This window comes from Gymnodraco acuticeps, unplaced genomic scaffold (genome assembly GCF_902827175.1).
Source record: "Gymnodraco acuticeps unplaced genomic scaffold, fGymAcu1.1, whole genome shotgun sequence".
Taxonomy (NCBI): Eukaryota; Metazoa; Chordata; class Actinopteri; order Perciformes; family Bathydraconidae; genus Gymnodraco; species Gymnodraco acuticeps.
In genome coordinates, this window is record NW_022992177.1 from 1,571,986 (window position 1) to 1,590,740 (window position 18,755).

Consider the following 18,755-nt stretch of genomic DNA (forward strand, 5'->3'; position numbering starts at 1 on the left):
GAGAGAAACTCCTTCTGGAGGGAACTTCGAGATTTTAGCCTTTGTAGACCATTTACATGCACATAAACCTATATAACACACTACAGGAAAGGGAAAACCCTGAAAAGCATAATAGGGAACCTCAAACCATGCAAATGTAATGTATGTCTTGTGTTATTGTAAGTACTTTTTTGCTGCAACACCTCAATAAAATAAAAAACAACAACAAACATTCATCAGTGAGATTGTATTCTTAGTGTTATAACATTACATTCATTCAGAAATGTATATTTTGATACATTCTTGTACTGTTTGCTCTGGTAAAGGTAATGATCACGGATTCTGTAAGTCTTTGAAAAGTAGTTGTGTCTTTGGCCTTCAGCATCACCATAATACACAAAGCTTTTGTACAGCATATTATTATCCTTTTTTAATACTTATTTTTATAGATTATCATGTCAGATTGAGAAAGAATCCCTGGTCAGTAATTCTTCATAATAACATGCATATACTGTAGGAGTAATATGGCCTTTCCAACCAAGTCCTGGAGTAGTCCAAAGTATTTACAGTATAAGTACATTTTGAAACTCCATACACATTATAAAAATGACTAAATAAAAAATAAATGTACTAATTTATCTCTTCATAAGAAAATAATCGTGACCTTAAAGCTACTTCTCTTCAACACCAGAAACTTACGTACAGTACTACAGACAGAGTATTCACATTGTAAGGCCATTATGACAATGTAATTCAAGATAAAACCTGAAAATGAGAACCGGATGTTCTTTACAGCTTTGCAACAAGAGGCCGGGAAAATAAAATGATAGAAAAATAAAATCTCCCCGTCCCACTGAGCCACCTGTCCATCATCTGCCCTTCGCCTCCACCCAGCCAGACATGCAGAGCTACAGTGGGCTGATCCATGCACGGTCTCTAAATGTAGAGGGGCGTCTCCTGTCCCGTCAGCAGTCTGAACATCACGGCAGGCATCGTCTTCATGTTGATCTGGCAGAGACGAGAGGAGGGGGGGGCAATTACACTGTCAACTTAAGGGTCCGTTTATAGAGTCATAATCACTTGAATCCTGGCCTAATTGACTTCCTTCTGTGACACCAGAAACTCAGAGGAGACCTTGAATCAATTACTGACAAAGAATATGCTTCAATGGCTTTAATGGAGACATATATTGTGATGAATAGGGGCAAATAATCTCACAATAACATCACACGATGTTCACATCGTCGTAAATGTGTAAGTAATGGATCTGACCAAGAATGGTTGATTAATCAGAATCAGAATACCTTTATTAGTCCCACAGAGCCTAAAGAAAACTGACCTAATAATACACTTTGTATATTGTAATAAACTGTTCACAAAAATAATCCGATTGTTTTGCTCTGACTTTAATCTTAACATTTAAGGCATCCTTATTCACTCTCTTGCTGAGAATTAGGTGATGATATTGCTCATCGTTTACATCTGTATTATATGAAGCTACTGCTAGCCTTCAGTTAGCTTAGCCAAAAAGACTAGAAACAAGGTCAACAGCTAGCATTGCTCTTTCCAAAGGTGACATAATACACCTACCTGCACCTCTGAGCTCACTTCTTAACAAGTTGTGTCAAGTTTTTTAATCTGTTCAAATACCCAACGGTAGAAATTAAACATCAGGGTTTTACAAAGGTTTTTGTGGTTGACCATTCCCTGGCTTAGTAACCGTGAGCCTTGTCGTCACCTTGAGGTTTTGTTTCACACTTAAATGTGTAGTGAACAAACAAGATATGACATGATAATACATTAGCTTCAGTGTTGTTTGTAGGTGGATGTATGTGTTACAGGGCCAGGCTAGCTTGTCCCCCTATTTTCAGTCTTTATGCTAAGCTAAGCTAAGCAGCCAGGTCGATCTTCCTATCTCACTCTCAGCAAGAACAACAAATAAGCAGATTTCCCAAAACTGTTTTTTGAATCAAAGCATCCAACTAAGGGTAGATGAGGATATTAACTTTAATTTGTACATTTGAGCTAAAAAACAAGATTTGTGTCCTAAAATGTATAGTGTAGTAGAAAGCCTGAAATTAAATAATGCTTAATTGTGTACCACTCATCTGCTGCTACACTTTTCAGCCAACAATTTAGCCCAAACCAAATGTAAAGATGTATTTGATTGATGAAATGCAAGTAGTAGTAATTTATGTAACCACAACTCTGTGCCTTGAACTAATCTCTAATCTGAAGGCATCATTTTGAAAGGCCTTTATGCTACAGAGACTTGTGTGGGGCAGTAATCAGTGACAATTGCCATCTTGTCGCATGATGTCTTCTTACCTCACCCACTGAGACAGACAGGGTTTGAACAATCTTCTCGTGTGCCATGGCAACAACACTCTGACCATTTATCTCAATGATCCTGTGTCCAACACGAACACCGCCTCGCTCAGCTATGCCACCTCGCATCAGACTGCAGATCTGAGGGTTGAAAAACGGCATAGTTTACAGCAGACTCACTCTTTTAAACTCAGTGGTTTTCTTCAGAAGCTGCCAAAGCCTTAACCTAAAGTGCCATGCTTCATACCAACAAAGGCTTACTCACAATGCCATTCTGCACACTGAAACCAAGCTGGAACTTGAGATCAGGTCTCTTGATGAGGACAGTGGTGACAGGAGGGCAGCTCACAATACTCAGCTTTACCTTCACCTGGTTCTTCAGACCCTGAAGAATAAAAACCGATTTTAGGATTCCAAAACCAAAATGAATTCGTCCTACTGATGGGTAATACCTGTAGCCAAATTCCTTATTCCTTTAGTAGTGTTTAAATTCACATTAAAAACATGTAATATGTAGTTTATTTTAAGTTGATCCTTTCTACTGCTCAAATAATAATACTAGTCTCCAACAAATCATCAGAATCAGAATACCTTTATTAGTCCCACGGAGGAGAAATGTGCGTAGTTACAGCAGGAAAAAGAGCCACAGACAGTTTAATGTTATATATGTTAAATATGTGACATGCATTTAAAAAAAGTACTAAGTTATGATATAATTAAAAAAATATATAATAAAAAATAAAAAGTTACATAATTTAAATAAATGCACTATTCGCTCCAGTTTGAGTAGCATTTGCAAACAACTATAGGAAATTGTTTAGTGATATTTCGTTAGAAGACTAAAGGAAGATGGGAATATGTTAAATCCCTAATGAGTTACCTTGATGATGCCCTGACAGGTGGCCAGTGGCAGACCCACCAGACTTGTGTCATTGATGGACATAATCTGGTCCCCAACACTGAGTTTTCCAGAGCGAGCTGCAGGGCCGCTGTTCAGCATGCTGGCCAGAATGACGGTGGGCAGGATGGAGCCCCACCCAGACTCCACAATCACCACACCAAGACTCTCCCCTTTCTGCTTCTCCACATTCAGCTGGAACCAAGAAAAAGAATTTCCAATCATTTTTAAGCACATTTTGAATGTCACATGCCAGGGTTTAGAAGTACAGTGAATGATGTGGAGGGAAATCCATCTGTTCTCATCCACAAATCACCTGAAGCCATAATGAAAAAACTTCAAACCTCTTTACAGTTGTCTGAGTTTGAGAAATGGACGAGGTCATCGTGGTACATTTCCTGGGAGTTGATGATGTCACTGTATTGTTTCTGGCTCAAGTCGGTCGGGTTGATGCCGTTGGCTCGCAGGAACTCTCTGTAGGCCACGCTAAAGGCCTGACCGATGGACTGTGCAATGAGCTGAGCCTGTGGGAAGGGGAGAGTTTGGGGAAACTACTCAGCAGAAAGGCTATCCCAATTGACAACAGCAAGGAGGTGGGAAAGATGACAATGTTATAGACACCTCGGAACAAACATCTACTGTAATATAAAACTAAGGCATATACTCAAAACTCAAAATGTATTTTCAGTGTAGCAGCAAATACTCACATCTTCAGACTCAAAGACATAGCAGATCATCCTATACTGACTCTTCCCTTCACCAGCAGAGTCAGGAGACTCTGAAAAATCCTCTGATGAGGCCTGAGACAGGCGCCTCCGAGCCATCAGAACCACAATACTGCCAATGTCTGCGATATAGGAAATGGTCCGCAAGGCACTGTCCATCATTGTATCCTGCGTGGAACAACAATAATGGCAATCACTACTCAGTTATATAGATTTAACACACAAGGGAAGCTTATGTGTTAGATTTAACACACAAGGGAGTTACTAACCTGTGTGTCAGCATTCAGCACTTTGACAGCTTTGGTGGAGATAAACAGGTCCACTTCTGTCATCATTTGAGAGTCTTCATCTTGGCTCTTTGAAATAAATGTATATTGTTTTAATCAGACGTTTAATATTTGTTGTACCTGTATGTTACAATGCAAACGCTTAGCTTATTTTAAAGACACTAACATGGCCGTTGAGATAAAAACCTATGCAACAGCACCACTGTGTGGTAAGGAAAGGACCATGCTGCATGGTTTTCCCTTTACAAATAAATCAGCTGGCAATAACAGGTACATATACACATAAAACTCCCACACAAATACAAAGTAAAATGCCTTTTTGGAGCACAACCCACTTGCATTGCTAAACAGCTACCTTGTTGTTTTACTCCGAGGCATCAATATTGATTCTTAAACCTGCAAACACTGATAGCAGTTGGCATCAAGTTAGCTCGATGGCTAAAGATTAAAAGGCAACGTCTTGTGTTTTTTCCCATCATTTTCTAATCAATTTGTCCTGAACACAAAGACCAGATGAGAGAAGAATGCATGCAGCAACCTCTTTAGCAAGTTAAATATGTATAAACTAAATCAATGGATATTAATGAGTGTCTCTGAAGAGACAGATTACCTTGATGCGACTGACAGCTTCATGGGCCTGGGACATGCGGACAGACTTGGATGGGTTTTTATCAGACAACACCTGAGTGCAGCCAAGGTAGTTAGCAGCAAAAATGATCCCATCAATAAGATCCTCTGGCTCACAGGGACCTGGGACTATGCAGAAAACAAACGGCTGTCAGTGGAAACATTTGAATGTGCTGGAAAGATATATGAAATATAAGAATATTATGAGATAATCACCATCTTCAAAGCTTGGGAAAGAAGCAGCTTCCTGTGTGTTCTTAAAAATAAGCATGTCAATATTAGCCTTTAATTGTACAGCATTGGTATGACTATTAATACCTGAGATACATATAAGTTAATCATAGTAAATATTGTATAAAAGCATATCAAATAGAATCATTAATACAAGAAAAATAAGACAATAAATGTTCCAGTGCAGTCACATAAATAAATAGTGATTTGATTTAATAAGTGGCATACAGAAAAAAGTATTCTTATAGTGGGAATATCAAAAATTGATGTTTTGGATATGGAGAAAAGGCAGATTAATTCCCTTAAACTACATAAATTAAAAGAATGTGGATGTCATCAATGAAACATAGTCTTCTGTTTTGTAAAAAGTCTTCACCTTGGGTGTGTTGCTGTCCTCTGCAGGGAGGGGCTCTGGACTCGGAGGCCTCCTCGGCTGCTCCGGCACATGCTCGGGTATCACAGCCGTGCTCGGCTTCTCCACCTGTTGTATTCAAACATCTGCTATAACTTTGGCATGTCTTGTTTTAAATGTTTCTTATTGTTCTGTGTAAATGATAAGCCCATGGGGAAATATACTTTTCATAGCAAAGCATGTACTTAACATCATACTGCAGCCACTCTAGGACACAGTGAAGGTAGATTGTGCAGGAACAAACACAAGCCCCAAGGGATGGGATCTGAAAAAGACCTGCCCTATTTGCATTTGGTTACCTGCTGCGGTTTCTCTGGCCGTCTCTGCCTGTCCTCAGGAGGCTCCCTCTGTGGTTCTGGTGTTTGATGAGCAGCCAAGGATGCTTTGATAGCCCTGGGTTCACTCTCCTGGCTGTCGGCAGAAGAGAGACTGGCTCTGGGAACGGGAGGAGTCTCTCTGCGAGGCGGGGCCTTCTGGGTGTCGGCAGGAGGCTGAGCATGTGCGTGACGAGGTGGCGGGGGAGGATGAGGCCTACTGGAACCAGACCGAGCCTTGGTCCTCACCACAGCTGTTTTGCTGCCCTTTGACAAAGTCTTTGGACGCTGTTCACTGCTGTTGGTCGTGCATCCTTTGATCCCAGAAACAATGGGCTCCATGTCCTCTCCTGCTACCCTCCTCCCTCGTCCTTTACCCTGCCTCTCCCTCTCCTCCTTTGAACCCATGTGAGACACCTCACACTTCTTACTAGCTACGGGGATATTACGGTTTCTGGCCACTCGAGTGTCATCATCTCTCTTCCTTTCATCACCTCCTTTTCTAACTCTTCCATTCTCCTTGTCCTGATAAAGGCTGGTCTTTCTTTGAACTATGGTCTCTTCCTCCTCTAAATCCTCTATAAATTTGGCCCCGTCCAACACCTCCTCTATCTCATCTCCGTCATTGAAGAAAAACCTGTTCTCCTGGCACGTTTTCACCTCCCTCTCTGCTTCAGCCACAGCAGTAGGAGCACAATGCGACCTACATCCATGGCCCGTCTTGTGAGGTTTAGTGTCTGATTGTGATCCCTCATATATTTCTGTGCCATGTCCAGGCCTGGGAGTAAACTGGTCAACAGCACTGCTGCTGTCATTAATATTATCGCCTACTGCATGCTTTATATAGCCAGCATCCTCAGGAGAGTACTGTTTGTAGAACCTCGCGTCCACAACGCTCTCTCTGTTTAAATGCAGTACCTCATCGTAGTCCTGCTCCACATCAGAGCCCACGTTGTCGTACTCGGAGCAGGTGTCCTCCATGTCCTCAGGACTAGGGTCACAACCCAAGTCGAATTGGCTTGCAGGGACAGGAATCAGCTGGTCTTTGATTTCATCCTTCAAGGTGCACAATGATTTCTCAGACGCCTCCTTTACCAAAGCTCGCTGCTCTTCTTGTCTCTGTTCAGTGACTCCTGGACCGGAGCACGGTGGAGGGCTGGGGGCCAATACTTTGGTGATGGTTCCTGGCCTTTTTCCATGAACCATAACTGGCCTTTAAGCACACTATACCTTCAACCCTGTGAACGATAATAGATAACCACAATTAAACCTCTGAGATGCATTATGCTACTTTTACACTTCACACCGTGAACAGCACATTTTTCACATAGAAACAGAAACATTGAACAAATGTTACATTTTAAAAGATAATGTACAACTTTACCGCCTGTTAAATGTCTTTACTGAAACCAATGTACTGTAGAAATGAACTGCCACATGTTATTCCTATCTCTGTAATAAATACACATATTATTAAGGCATTCATATTTAAAATGTCAGCAAAAAGCAACTTTTTCTCTTGCTTACCATCGCCAATCATAATACACACTAACAACACATTTTTGGAGCATATCTCAAGCAATCAAACTATATTGGATAACATATGATCACAGGTTAGTTTCCACAATAGCACACAAATTAGAAACATTATATTAGAGTAAATATATTTCTTTACACTCAATACTAACACAACCCCTACTCCATGGTCAAACAGGCCACCTAGTATCAAGTTATCTATATATCTATTACCATCTAACACCAACATTCACCATCTGACTCCTTTTGTCTATGACTGCTAAGGTTGTTTGTAACCTGTCATCTTGCTTTGTTGAATCTGCTCTAATTGTGCCTTGATGTCCTGCAGAACAGGAGATATGCAACAAAACAATTGAACAGCAGCATGTGATGTTTTAATGATGTCAAATAATTGTTACTTTTTCAATTAAAGTGATATTCTCCCTTACAAACTTATCTCTGATACACTATTATCATTTTAGTCTATGCACCAGATTCAAAATCCAAGTCAACTTTTTATTTGATGATAAATCAATTGACAGAAAAATATGTATCTGCAAATTACCACTTAAAAAATACCCAAAGAAAAGAAAAATACATTACAATAATAGTTTGCTGCAACCCTACAGTGTGTAGCTTTACACCAACAAAATATATTATAAAATGATTCATCAATTTAAAATAACAAACAGTAAATACGTTCATCATTTAGGCCTTATGCATTCCCTGGATCCATTACTCTATTTTAATCTTTTATGCAAAAGAAGAGCAACATAAAATGCTTAATTCTGTTCTCAGTCTAATATTTAAGGCGTTAACACTTAATAGTGGCCTTCTGACAGTAGCTCTCACACTGAACACAGTGGGCTGATATCCGCCCAGTCTCCACATGTCAACACCCTCATCAAAACATGAATCGTGAAGGCTTGAGGCTTAAATGGGTGAGAAAAAACAGTACAATACGCTTTTTGAATATTATTTATGTGTATCACACTAAACACAATAAATCCTAACCGTTCACAGTGTTGATCTCATGACAATGCAACTGAGATTATGCTGTTATGAATACAAAAACCTAATCCCCCCCAGATCACCTCCCATATAGGCTATTACACGCGGACCTAATGGAGAGGTCATACCTCTCCATGGTGCTGAAGTGCTTATTAAAACAATAAGGGTCATTATGGTCGCGATTTCACGCAGCTCGCCCTGCCCTTCACATATTTGTAGGTAGGCTAATAAAGCCATTATGGTTAACTTTTGCCGCAGCTGCAGGAGTGGATGTTGTGGTGGCTCCGGTTTCCCCACAAGTGGACGCCACATTCCCATCTGCTTAAACATCGACAAGATAATAAGATATTATGGTTTTCCTGCGCATATAGCACGCAGTGATGGATCTGACTCCCTGCAAACACACTCTACTGAATTCATCATCTGCAAATATTATCCTTCTGCTGTAATGCACATCGACCTTGATTTGAAGCATCGAGACTGCATCATCCAGTTTATGGGCTGACGTTGTACCAAAGGACCACATCCAGCAGCATTGTCTTTGGCTCTCTTATCGCAAGACGAAGAGGCCTATGTGCATCACAAATACATGTTTCCCCATCCAAACACAGACAATGCTATGTGGCACTTACCAACATCAGTCCTGTCGGCCGCACCTCCTTGTAAAATGCCCGTGTACTGATCACATCAGATTGCTCTCCGGAATGGTGATTTTTGAATAAAAGCCGCACAGCAGCCCAGGAACCTGTGTAGAAAAACACACCCCCATCATCATGTGCTCACTGCTCGGTCCCTCAACTAATTACACTGTGATAGGCATAATGACCACAGAGACAAACATACACCTAAATAACTGACCGGTATCGTGTATGTATATATTTAACTTTAAAGTTCTGTTTTTTTTATTTCCTATTTGGGGATTTTTCTATTTAATGTTTATCTCGGCTTATTTTGTAGCTACTCATTTTCATTTTCACATTTTGTGAAATGCCTTGTTTACATGCTGCTGTATCAAACACAAATCCCAAATTGGGATCATTAAAGTATATCGTATCTTATTATTTTATCAAAAAGTTAAAAACCCTTCCAACTCTAATTTCCCTAAACATTAAGAGTAAATTAAAGAAGAAATGTACGATGTAAAAAACACTTTCTATTTTTTGCATTATAGTAACACTGACTTTATTTAAAAACACATATCAATTAATATAATTTAAAATTGCTTTTTTTCTTTACCTTGTTAGCGTTTAGGTGGTTGAGAAGTATCGATGTAGTTGCGATCGATTGGTACATCCTTATCAGGCAATCTGCGCTCCGCTGGTTAAGCCTGGAAAGCGGGATTGTTATGATTGTGCAGCGCTCTTCTTTTCTACCGGTATGTTAGCTTCTGTTTTCAATTGACAGTCTTTTTATATTAGTGTTTTAGCGTTTTTCTAATGCATATTTGAACCACCAAAGCTACATGTATATACTCGTTTAAAATAAAGTGTTTTTATGAGTCGAGTTAGCCAAACAGAGCCATTAGCAGTATCTGTCGAGCCTATCCGTATCATAGTATGCAACAAAGAAAAGCTTCTAAAAAAGCCTTGTATTGAGCAGCACTTCCTCCTGCATCATGACGGAAAGAGCCAGCAAAGTAAGACCGAGAGGAAGTTTGTCATTGTCTAAGAGTAAGAAGAAAGGCAATGTCAAAGCTGGGATTTATGCCAGTCCTGCCACCGCCACACCTCCCATCAGCTCCTTCTTCAGCAGCCAGCCCCCCCCTAGGCTGGCCTGCCCCCTGTGTGGCCAGCTGGTACCAAGATTCAAGATCAATGAGCACATTGATTTGCAATGTCAGAACTTTGAGAGAGGAGACAGCAATGCAGCCTCAGCAAGTAATACTGTCATGCCAAGCAAGCAGCTGTCCCCCATACGGAATCCCCCAAAGTCCCTAAAGCTGGATCCAAAGAATGAAGAAGAAATCAAAGGCACCAAGACCAGCCCTAATTTCAAGAAGAATGATTCTCAGCAGGCACCACTGGAATTGAGAAGTAAAAGTGTGGTGAGGACCATTGACCTGGGAAGTCTCTCCTCCAAGTTATCTATGAAAAGACATAAGTCACCTAAGAGGACAAAGACAGGAGATAAACGGGCACCAATGGATCCTGAAAAGGCGATATGTTCATCTCCTGGGACCCTCAGCAGCTCACAGAAAGAAAATATTCAGACTTTAGAAGCCGAACCAGATGGTGTGACAGTCATTGACCTCACAGACACTAGTAATGACTCTCCAACAGCAGTGGAAGATATTTCATGTTCAGACAAAGGACGTAATCCTGAACGCAAAGCTCCTAAATCAGAGAAAGTGGTTACTCTAAAGCAGCTCTCTTCTTCCTCTAAAGAGTCTAAACTATCAAAGAGAAAAAAGGGAACACCTTCCACTGGCAGCGCGTCAGGACTAAGAAAGAAAGCAAAATATGAGGGGAGCAGCGTTGAGCCAGAGGAGGTGTTTTCTAGTGACATTAAAGCAGCGATGGCTGATACAGACCAGACTAAAACTGAGGGACCTTCTACCACTACTTGTGACCCCCTTCTGACTTCAGAGGAAACGAATGATGCAGCGATCAAAAGTGACACACAGTCAGAGTCTATTACTGAGAGCATCCCGAGTGACCAGGCTGTGGATCCCCTACGGCTTCCCTACTACCTCCGTAACTTCCTGACCGTACTACAGGCTGTGCTGGAGAATGAGGACGACAGGTCATTGTTCAATCAGGATGACATGTCACTCATCCATGCATTCAAGAAACTCTCAGGTAATGCCGATATAAAACTCGAATTATCGGTAGATTATGAATTGTTACACAAGGACAAAATAGTAAAACATTGACATACTAGTTTGTCCAAAGGGATGTCTTTAAATGCCTTGTTTAAACGTCCGGACATCAAAAGTATCTAGTGTTATATGTATGCTGTAAAACAGAAAAGCAGGACATATTTGTATTTTAGAGACTGAAAACGACCTTTTCAACCATTTTGCATGAAATATTATTAAATGATTAAAGATGAACCGACTACCATAATAGTTTGTGATCGACTATCTGAGTAGTAGGCAGATTGTTGCAGCTCTACCTTCTGTTATTGTTGTTTATTTGAAGAGAGGCCTCATCACTCACATGTATTTTCCCCTCTCAAGCCATGGGGCAGAAGCTGTATGTGAGACTCTTTCAGAGGAAACTGAAGTGGCTCCAAGTGAATAAACTGCATTATGAAGAGATATGCAGTGATCTGGGACCTGTGGCTCAGGAGCTGGTTCAAGCTGGTTTTCTACAGTCAGGTAAATGATATCTAATACTATCTTTTTTATTTATGGAGCCTCTTTAGAAGAGAACACCTCTTGAATGACTTGGAACTTGTATATTGACAGTATGATGTTGTTAATGAAGGATTTTGATTTTGTTATATTGTTACAGTTTTAGCTAAGTTGTATAGTACCAATCTTTTTTGCCATATAATGTTTGTAACATTCTTTTGAAAATAGCTATATGAATAAAGTCTTTTTAAGAACATACTGTTTGTTATCCTGCTGTAACACCACATCGAAAACATCTTCTAGTTTTATCTCGTTAATGCTCATCTCTGCTGTTTTTGAAAATCATAGAGCGTGACCTTCAGGACTTGGGGGAGACTCTGGATCTCCTGCCCGCTCCTGATCTCAAATCTCTGGCTAAGACTTTCCATCTGGGCAATTCTGGGACTCAGAAACAGCAGCTGGTGGACGGACTTCTCCGTTTGAGCCGGCAAAAGTCCCTCTTCTCTTTGTCCGCTGCTCAGAACAACATTGGGGCTGTCATCCTCAAAAGGTGAGATGATCAAACACATTGTGTGCATTGACAGTTCTAGTATTGCAGTAATGATCTCACCCTTGTTTCCTCTTACCTTTAAAGGGCAAAGCAGCTTGCAAGTTCCTGTGTGCGCCTGTGTCGCGGTGCTCGGGCCGTCTTCTCTCGGATCCTTCTCCTCTTCTCTTTGACGGACACCCTGGAGGACGAGGAGACGGCGGCTGGTGGGCAGAGCCAGCTGTTCACCATCCTGCTGGTTAACTCCGGACGCCTGGCCTTCCCAGACTACACCGTGCAGCGTTCAGCCAAGGTGTTCCAGGACAGAGAGGATCTCATCAGGTGCGGGGCTGCACAAAGAGCTCAAATGTAGTATAATGTATTGTATATACAGAATACATATTAGGGCTGGAACGGTATACCGAAGTCACAGTTAGAATCGTTCCCAGTTTTATGGTGTGCAATAACTGCGGTACAGTGGAAAAACTCCATATGCATAAGGCTAGCTTTATTTTTATTTCTTTTGAGTAGACAGCAGTGCAAGGCACACAACTTTTTCCGGAAGACAACAATTCACAAAAGGCTATGTATAAACGTGAAAGGCTTATCCTCCAAAATATACAAATTAAAACATTTGCATTAGGAGTGTTTTAATATGTGTCACATTGGCTAAATGTTAACATTAACAAACAAAAGTATTCAGTGTTTGACTATATTTACCGTGCCGTGACAGTTCGGTAGTAATACAGGAACCGTTACAGTCCTAATTAATACTCATGATCCCATCTATCCCACTAGATACGAAGCATCCATGCGGACCCTGCAGGAGGTGGTGTCAGCCATGCAGGGGGGTCAATGGGAGGAGGCCATGGAGCTCTATACTGCGGCTAAAAGCGTCTGGAAGGAGCTGAGGACAAACCATGACCTCAGGTGACATACATCTTTTAAATTGCTTCTGTCTTAAACCAAGATGTGAATTCCCTGGATATCGTTTAATGCTAATATTACCACTGTGTTCGATTGGATAGTCACAAGGAGGAGCTGCCTGTGTTCCTGCGCAGCTTCACTACAGGATGGGCTTACACTCGGGTCTTAACCAGAGGGGTGGAGATCTCGCAAAGGCTACGTTGCTATGAGGTTTTCTGACCCTGTCCGCTCGCATTTAGATCAAATAAAAGTATTTTAAAAGGGAAAAGTGTGTATTCAGGGGTTACATTTCTAATGGTTCTTCTTCTGGTTTGCAGGAAGCAGTAGAGGAGCTGCAGTCCTTACTGTCGCAATCTGTTTACTGTCCTGACAGCCGAGGCCGATGGTGGGACAGACTGGCACTCAACCTTCACCAGCACCTTAAAAAACCTGAGCAAGTGAGCACTGTTACCCGTGGTTCCATTTAATCATCTATCTCTTTGTGTGAGTGCTCAACAATAGCTATGGTGTTTTTATTTGTTTGACAGAGTTCTTTTCCCATTGCTCTCAGGCTATCTGTGCTATCAGAGATGGGATGTCAGACCCTCTGGTGCGTACTGGACACAAACTGTCTCTCCATCAGAGAGCTGTCAGGATGAAAGAGTCTGCCAGCCTGAAGAAGCTTCGCCTGCAAATGAACGACATGCCCACTATCCAAGTTGAAGATGTCACTCATGTGAGTCTAGCACAGCTCAACACCCAATACTTACAATAATGGAATAAGAATGGCCACAAAATCAACATTTATATAGATTACCAGGGACTACAGATGAAAAATAGCCTCTTGGCTAACTCAATGTTAATTAATGTGCACTGTCCCTGTTAAATAAATGAATCAATAAAATTATATAATAATAATACATGTCATTTATATAGCGCTTTTCCTGGTGGTTAAAGCGCTTTACAAGCAATTAAAGAAGATATATATATATATATATATATATAGAATGATAAAGAACAATCACAGTTTAGAACATACAGTATACAGTATGAAATGTATGTATTTGATTACAAAAGTACATCACTGGAGTAATCTAATTTGCTGAGTTTAATGTTATGTTTCTAACCACCTCATAAGATACTTTCACTATGAGCACTGAATAATATGAGTACAGAGAGCAGTAAGGCAACCACTATGTCAGCTAGAGTGGGGAGTGCGGTCAAGTATAAAGAGAACATCACAGCAATAATGACATTTGCTGAGCTGAAATGTTGTTACATTTCTTACCACCTCAAGCCTAACAAACATGTTCGACTCTCATTTATTTTCCTCTCCTCTTTCTCAACTCACAGTCTCTTACCCTCTCTCCAGCACTCAGCCTTAAACCACCAGATTTAGCAGCTCTGAATAATTTCTTCTGATATATTTTTTTAATTGTTCTCTTTAAATGCCTACGAGGTGACAGGATATTGTCTTTAAAGATACACACACTCATGAAATGACTGGCATCTATCAAGCCTTGAACCTGAAACACAAATACAAACGTCACACACACATTAGCTACTGACTCTTCCTCTGTCAATGTTTAATAAACGTAGCGCAAGTCGGGGACGGAATATCAATTTGCCAAGATAACCTAATGTTACATCATCGTTGGTTGTATATAAAATAATGAATGTATGAAATACTGTTTGTACCTTTGTCTGCAGGTGACCATCCGGGGACAGCTGTTCCCCCACGAGGGGGGCATGGGGAAATCTAGGTTTCTTTTACCAGCAATTGGAGATGGGGGCGAGAGTGCTGATGCCACTATTATATGCTCTGTGGAAGACCTGTCATTAGCACATTACCATCAACAAGGCTTTGACCAAGGTAAACAGTTTTGCTGCTACCTATTAAACATCATTCTGTATTCTTTATTGTTATTTATGTATTATTCATGTAACAGGGATCCATGGCGAGGGCTCTACATTCTCAACATTGTTTGGCCTTCTGCTATGGGACATCATTTTTATGGAGGGTATTCCAGATGTTTTTAGGAATCTATACCAGGTAAAGTAAAACCTATGAATACAGTATTTATGAGATTTCAATGAAATACCAATTAAACTAATCTGCCTTTCTTCTCACAGACATGTCCGCTGGACCTTTACACTGACTGTTTCTATGAGAACAGAAAAGAGGCGATAGATTGTCGTGTGCAGTTACTCAGCGAGGCTTCTGTGGAGACTCTGCATGACATGTTGGCAGAGGTGTGGACCTCCCATGAGGGTAAAGTGTGTTCACTGGTCAACTGGGAGCGCTTCTCATCCCTGCAACAGGCACAGGTATTTATTTGTCCAGCTGGTAAATATACACATAGTGGCCACTTGAAAAATCGAATTCAAAACAAGGCAACTGCTCAGCCACAAACTCTACCTTTTCAAATAATAAACATGTTTAGATTTGATTGGCACAGCGCTGTATTAGTTTTACTTTAAAGGGGACCTATCATGCAAAATGCACTTTTGTACGTCTTTTTTACATGAATATGTGTCAGGGAACTCACCAAGTGTCAGAAAACACAATCCTCTCTCTTTTCCTCCATACCCAAATCTCTAAAAACGGGGCTGCAACGGAGCTGATTATTATTTGAATTTTTCTGACGTCAGAAAAGGGGTGCTCCGCCTATATGGGCAACTCTCCACCTATCAGGGGAATGAGAGACCGCTCGAAAGCACTGGAGACGCTGTAGTACATATGCCAGGCCTGTAAGTGGCGCTGCAGTCTGCCACAAAAGCAGAATCAGCCCTTGCAAAAACAGGGCTGGAAAAGAGCATATAGAGTGGCGAAGTCCTTCCCTTTCCGGTGGACCTCCATGGGACCTTATTTTGGAAAAATCATGTATTGAAGTCAATGGAGAGAGAAAGATTATCTTTTGATCCCGTTTGAATTGTGCAACGAATTACACATATGATGTTTGTCAATTTAAAAGATCATTTTGCAAGTAAAACAAATAAAAATGTGTCGTAAAACTGTGAAGTAACACATTTTTTTGTGTGAAGCGCTCAATGAACTACAACTCTGGTCTTGCATACGCAGGGTTGGGTTGTAACGGAATACATGTAACGGTGTTACGTAATCAGAATACAAAAATCAAGTAACTGTATTCAGCTCGCGTTACATTTGAAAAACGAGTAACCTGATTACAGTTACTTTCGTAAACCTGAAGTGAATACATTTTGGAATACTTATTGGAATTATTGGTGGAAAGATTTCCTCACAACATTAAATATTCATTACTAAAGGTACAGCCGAATCATCACAGCGATGATCCAAAAAAGGAAGCGTTTGAAAAAAAAAAGGGGCGGGTCCGCTCAATGAAACGATAACAACGAAACATGGAGGAACAAAAGTCTTCGTTTAAATCGCGCGTCTGTGTGTGTATGTGTGTAGAGGTGTGTGGAGTTAAAACACCTCAGCCACACCGCTCTTTAGCCTTTCTAATGATTCTGAAGGTAAACACAGTGAAGGCGGTGCGTGAAAGGCACGGCACGCTCGTCTTCTCAGAGGCTGAGTTAACCCTCCCGCTGCCTCCTGGTGCTGCAGAGATTTCATGAAGTGAAGGAGGTTTTCCTTCTATAAAATAGCTGCGGGCAGCAGATACTGTGAGTGTCACGGACATGAATTCATAGATCAAGGCAGACTGGTGCACAGTCTCCTGTTTTGCCAATCCGGTGCTTAAACAAAAATACACCCCTGACCGAAATGTCCTTAAAATGAAGTCAGAGTTCGACATTTTAATTCATGTCCTGCCAACACTGGCAGGACAGAAGGCGACACGCCCGATCTAAGCCGTGTCCCTCACTCCTCACATCCCAAACTGCATCCCCAACAAGTTTATTATGTTGTTACATCGTTTCAGATGTTATGTTTCAGTTGTGCTCTTGATACGCCATTAAAACAGTAAAAACACGTTCAGTTTCCTTTAGCTTTTTGTGTCTCCTGTTCACCAAAACATACCATCTGTTATGGAAAAAGAAAGTAATCCAAAAGTAATCTAAAAGTAATCTGATTACGTTACTTTTTTAAGACACGTAACTGTAACTGTATTCGGATTACTTTCAGAGCCATGTATTCAGTAATCAGTAACTGATTACATTTACAAAGTAACCCTCCCAACCCTGTGCATACCTCACCAACACCAAGATGGCCGTCGCCTTAGCACATTTCACCTCTTTCTTTCAGAATGAAGTGAAAAGTATTAAAAGAGGTGAAAATCACTACAAGTCATGGCCATGTTGAGAACTGTACATACACAAAAGGGGAGTTAGTCGGTTCCGTAAGAGCCAGCATGCGGGACCGGCTTTACAAGGTTTAGGTGAGTAACACGAGTGTAATGTGTTATGTTAATGTGCGCGACTCTGGGATTTGTAGTCTTTCTAGTTGCGTATTTATCATAGTCTTATATTTCAACAGTTTTAAGACAAACTGTGACTTTTTTTAAATGGAAATGATTTTTTAAGATTGACAAACATCATATGTGTAATTCATGGCACAATTCAAATGGGATCGAAAGATACGTTTTCTCTCTCCATTGACTTCAATACATAATTTTTCAGAAATAAGGTCCCATGGGGCGGAAGTAGATGGGCGTGACTTCGCCACTCTATAGAGCGAAATGAGGCATGGCTAAAATGCATGAAAAAAAATTCACAGACATGTTTTATATAGGTATGGCCCTACAATGTATGTTTCAAATATAGCATGATAGGTCCACTTTAATGTTTATTATTGAGGTCATAGATTTCAGTGGTGTTCAAATAGACTTCATATTATTGAGAGGTGTTTCTAATGTTTTGACAGCCCCATTTACAAACATGAGTTGGCAATTCATATTGGAAACACAACATTTTTATACTCTACATATCACAATATACATTATACAGTTGTTACAGATGGACAGGCCCATGTAAAGATTCAAAGTGGCCTTGATATGCTATGACAGGTTAAGTTAAAACAGATGTTGTCTACCTTTGCATGTCACTGTAGTTTCTAACACCACTTTTTCTATCGCAGTCCCTTGTGTCATGCATGAGAGGAGCCTTCTTAGGAGGGGTAATAAAACGAATGTCAAAGGACTACAGACACTGCCGTGGAGGTTTGCCTGATCTAGTGGTGTGGAACACCTCAAACAACACCTACAAGGTGAGACCACACCATATAATTGATTTCTGAATTTGATATTGTTCTTTGTGTGTGGATTTCGACACTCTGTGGTACCTGATTCCTTTACATCGATTGTGCTGCAGCATGCAATGGACTGTTTCAATGTGGGCTGTCTTGTTGTTGTAGCTGGTGGAGGTGAAGGGACCAAGTGACCGGCTGTCCCAGAAGCAGCAGATCTGGCTGGATGAGCTTCAGAAGCTGGGGGCAGATGTGGAGGTGTGTCACGTGACGGCGACAGGAGCCAGAGGAGCTCGTCTGGAATAAACAGACACAGAGAAACTGACTGAAAAGCTGCTAATTAATCAGATTGTGGTCAAAATGGAAACATCAGCAGACAAGACTCTGGGAGAAAATATCTGGGTACTTTTTCTGATTCATGATCATCTAGAACCAATGTTCATCTCAAAAACTCACTTCATCTTCAACATGTCACAGATGTGATCCTATTTCTGTAAAGGAAGTGTGCCTTGCAATATGTGGCGTTAACCTGAG

At 40.9% G+C, this 18,755-nt stretch overlaps 2 protein-coding genes across 3 annotated transcripts; one reads left to right on the forward strand and one right to left on the reverse strand.

Moving 5' to 3' along the window:
* Positions 1–207: 207 nt before the first annotated feature.
* Positions 208–9,797, reverse strand: apba2a (amyloid beta (A4) precursor protein-binding, family A, member 2a). 2 transcript variants are annotated; one of them, XM_034204794.1, is made up of 13 exons: positions 9,564–9,797; positions 8,960–9,072; positions 5,787–7,039; positions 5,452–5,556; positions 5,061–5,100; positions 4,828–4,973; positions 4,200–4,286; positions 3,913–4,098; positions 3,550–3,729; positions 3,188–3,400; positions 2,573–2,692; positions 2,308–2,448; positions 208–987 (listed from the first exon to the last, which is right to left on the reverse strand). In XM_034204794.1, the coding sequence occupies exons 3-13, from the start codon at positions 7,005–7,007 to the stop codon at positions 916–918; spliced, it is 2,511 nt and encodes an 836-aa protein (XP_034060685.1). In that variant the 5' UTR covers positions 7,008–7,039; positions 8,960–9,072; positions 9,564–9,797; the 3' UTR covers positions 208–915. The 2 variants fall into 2 exon arrangements, with proteins under 2 accessions (XP_034060685.1, XP_034060686.1); XM_034204795.1 differs by lacking the exon at positions 9,564–9,797 and having other exon boundaries at positions 4,828–4,967; positions 8,960–9,129.
* Positions 9,798–9,942: 145 nt separating this feature from the next.
* Positions 9,943–18,657, forward strand: fan1 (FANCD2 and FANCI associated nuclease 1). Its single transcript, XM_034204793.1, has 13 exons — positions 9,943–11,125; positions 11,506–11,646; positions 11,971–12,172; positions 12,257–12,490; positions 12,947–13,078; positions 13,177–13,285; positions 13,393–13,512; positions 13,626–13,790; positions 14,765–14,927; positions 15,004–15,107; positions 15,188–15,382; positions 18,114–18,242; positions 18,390–18,657. The coding sequence occupies exons 1-13, from the start codon at positions 9,943–9,945 to the stop codon at positions 18,525–18,527; spliced, it is 3,015 nt and encodes a 1,004-aa protein (XP_034060684.1). The 3' UTR covers positions 18,528–18,657.
* Positions 18,658–18,755: the final 98 nt, after the last annotated feature.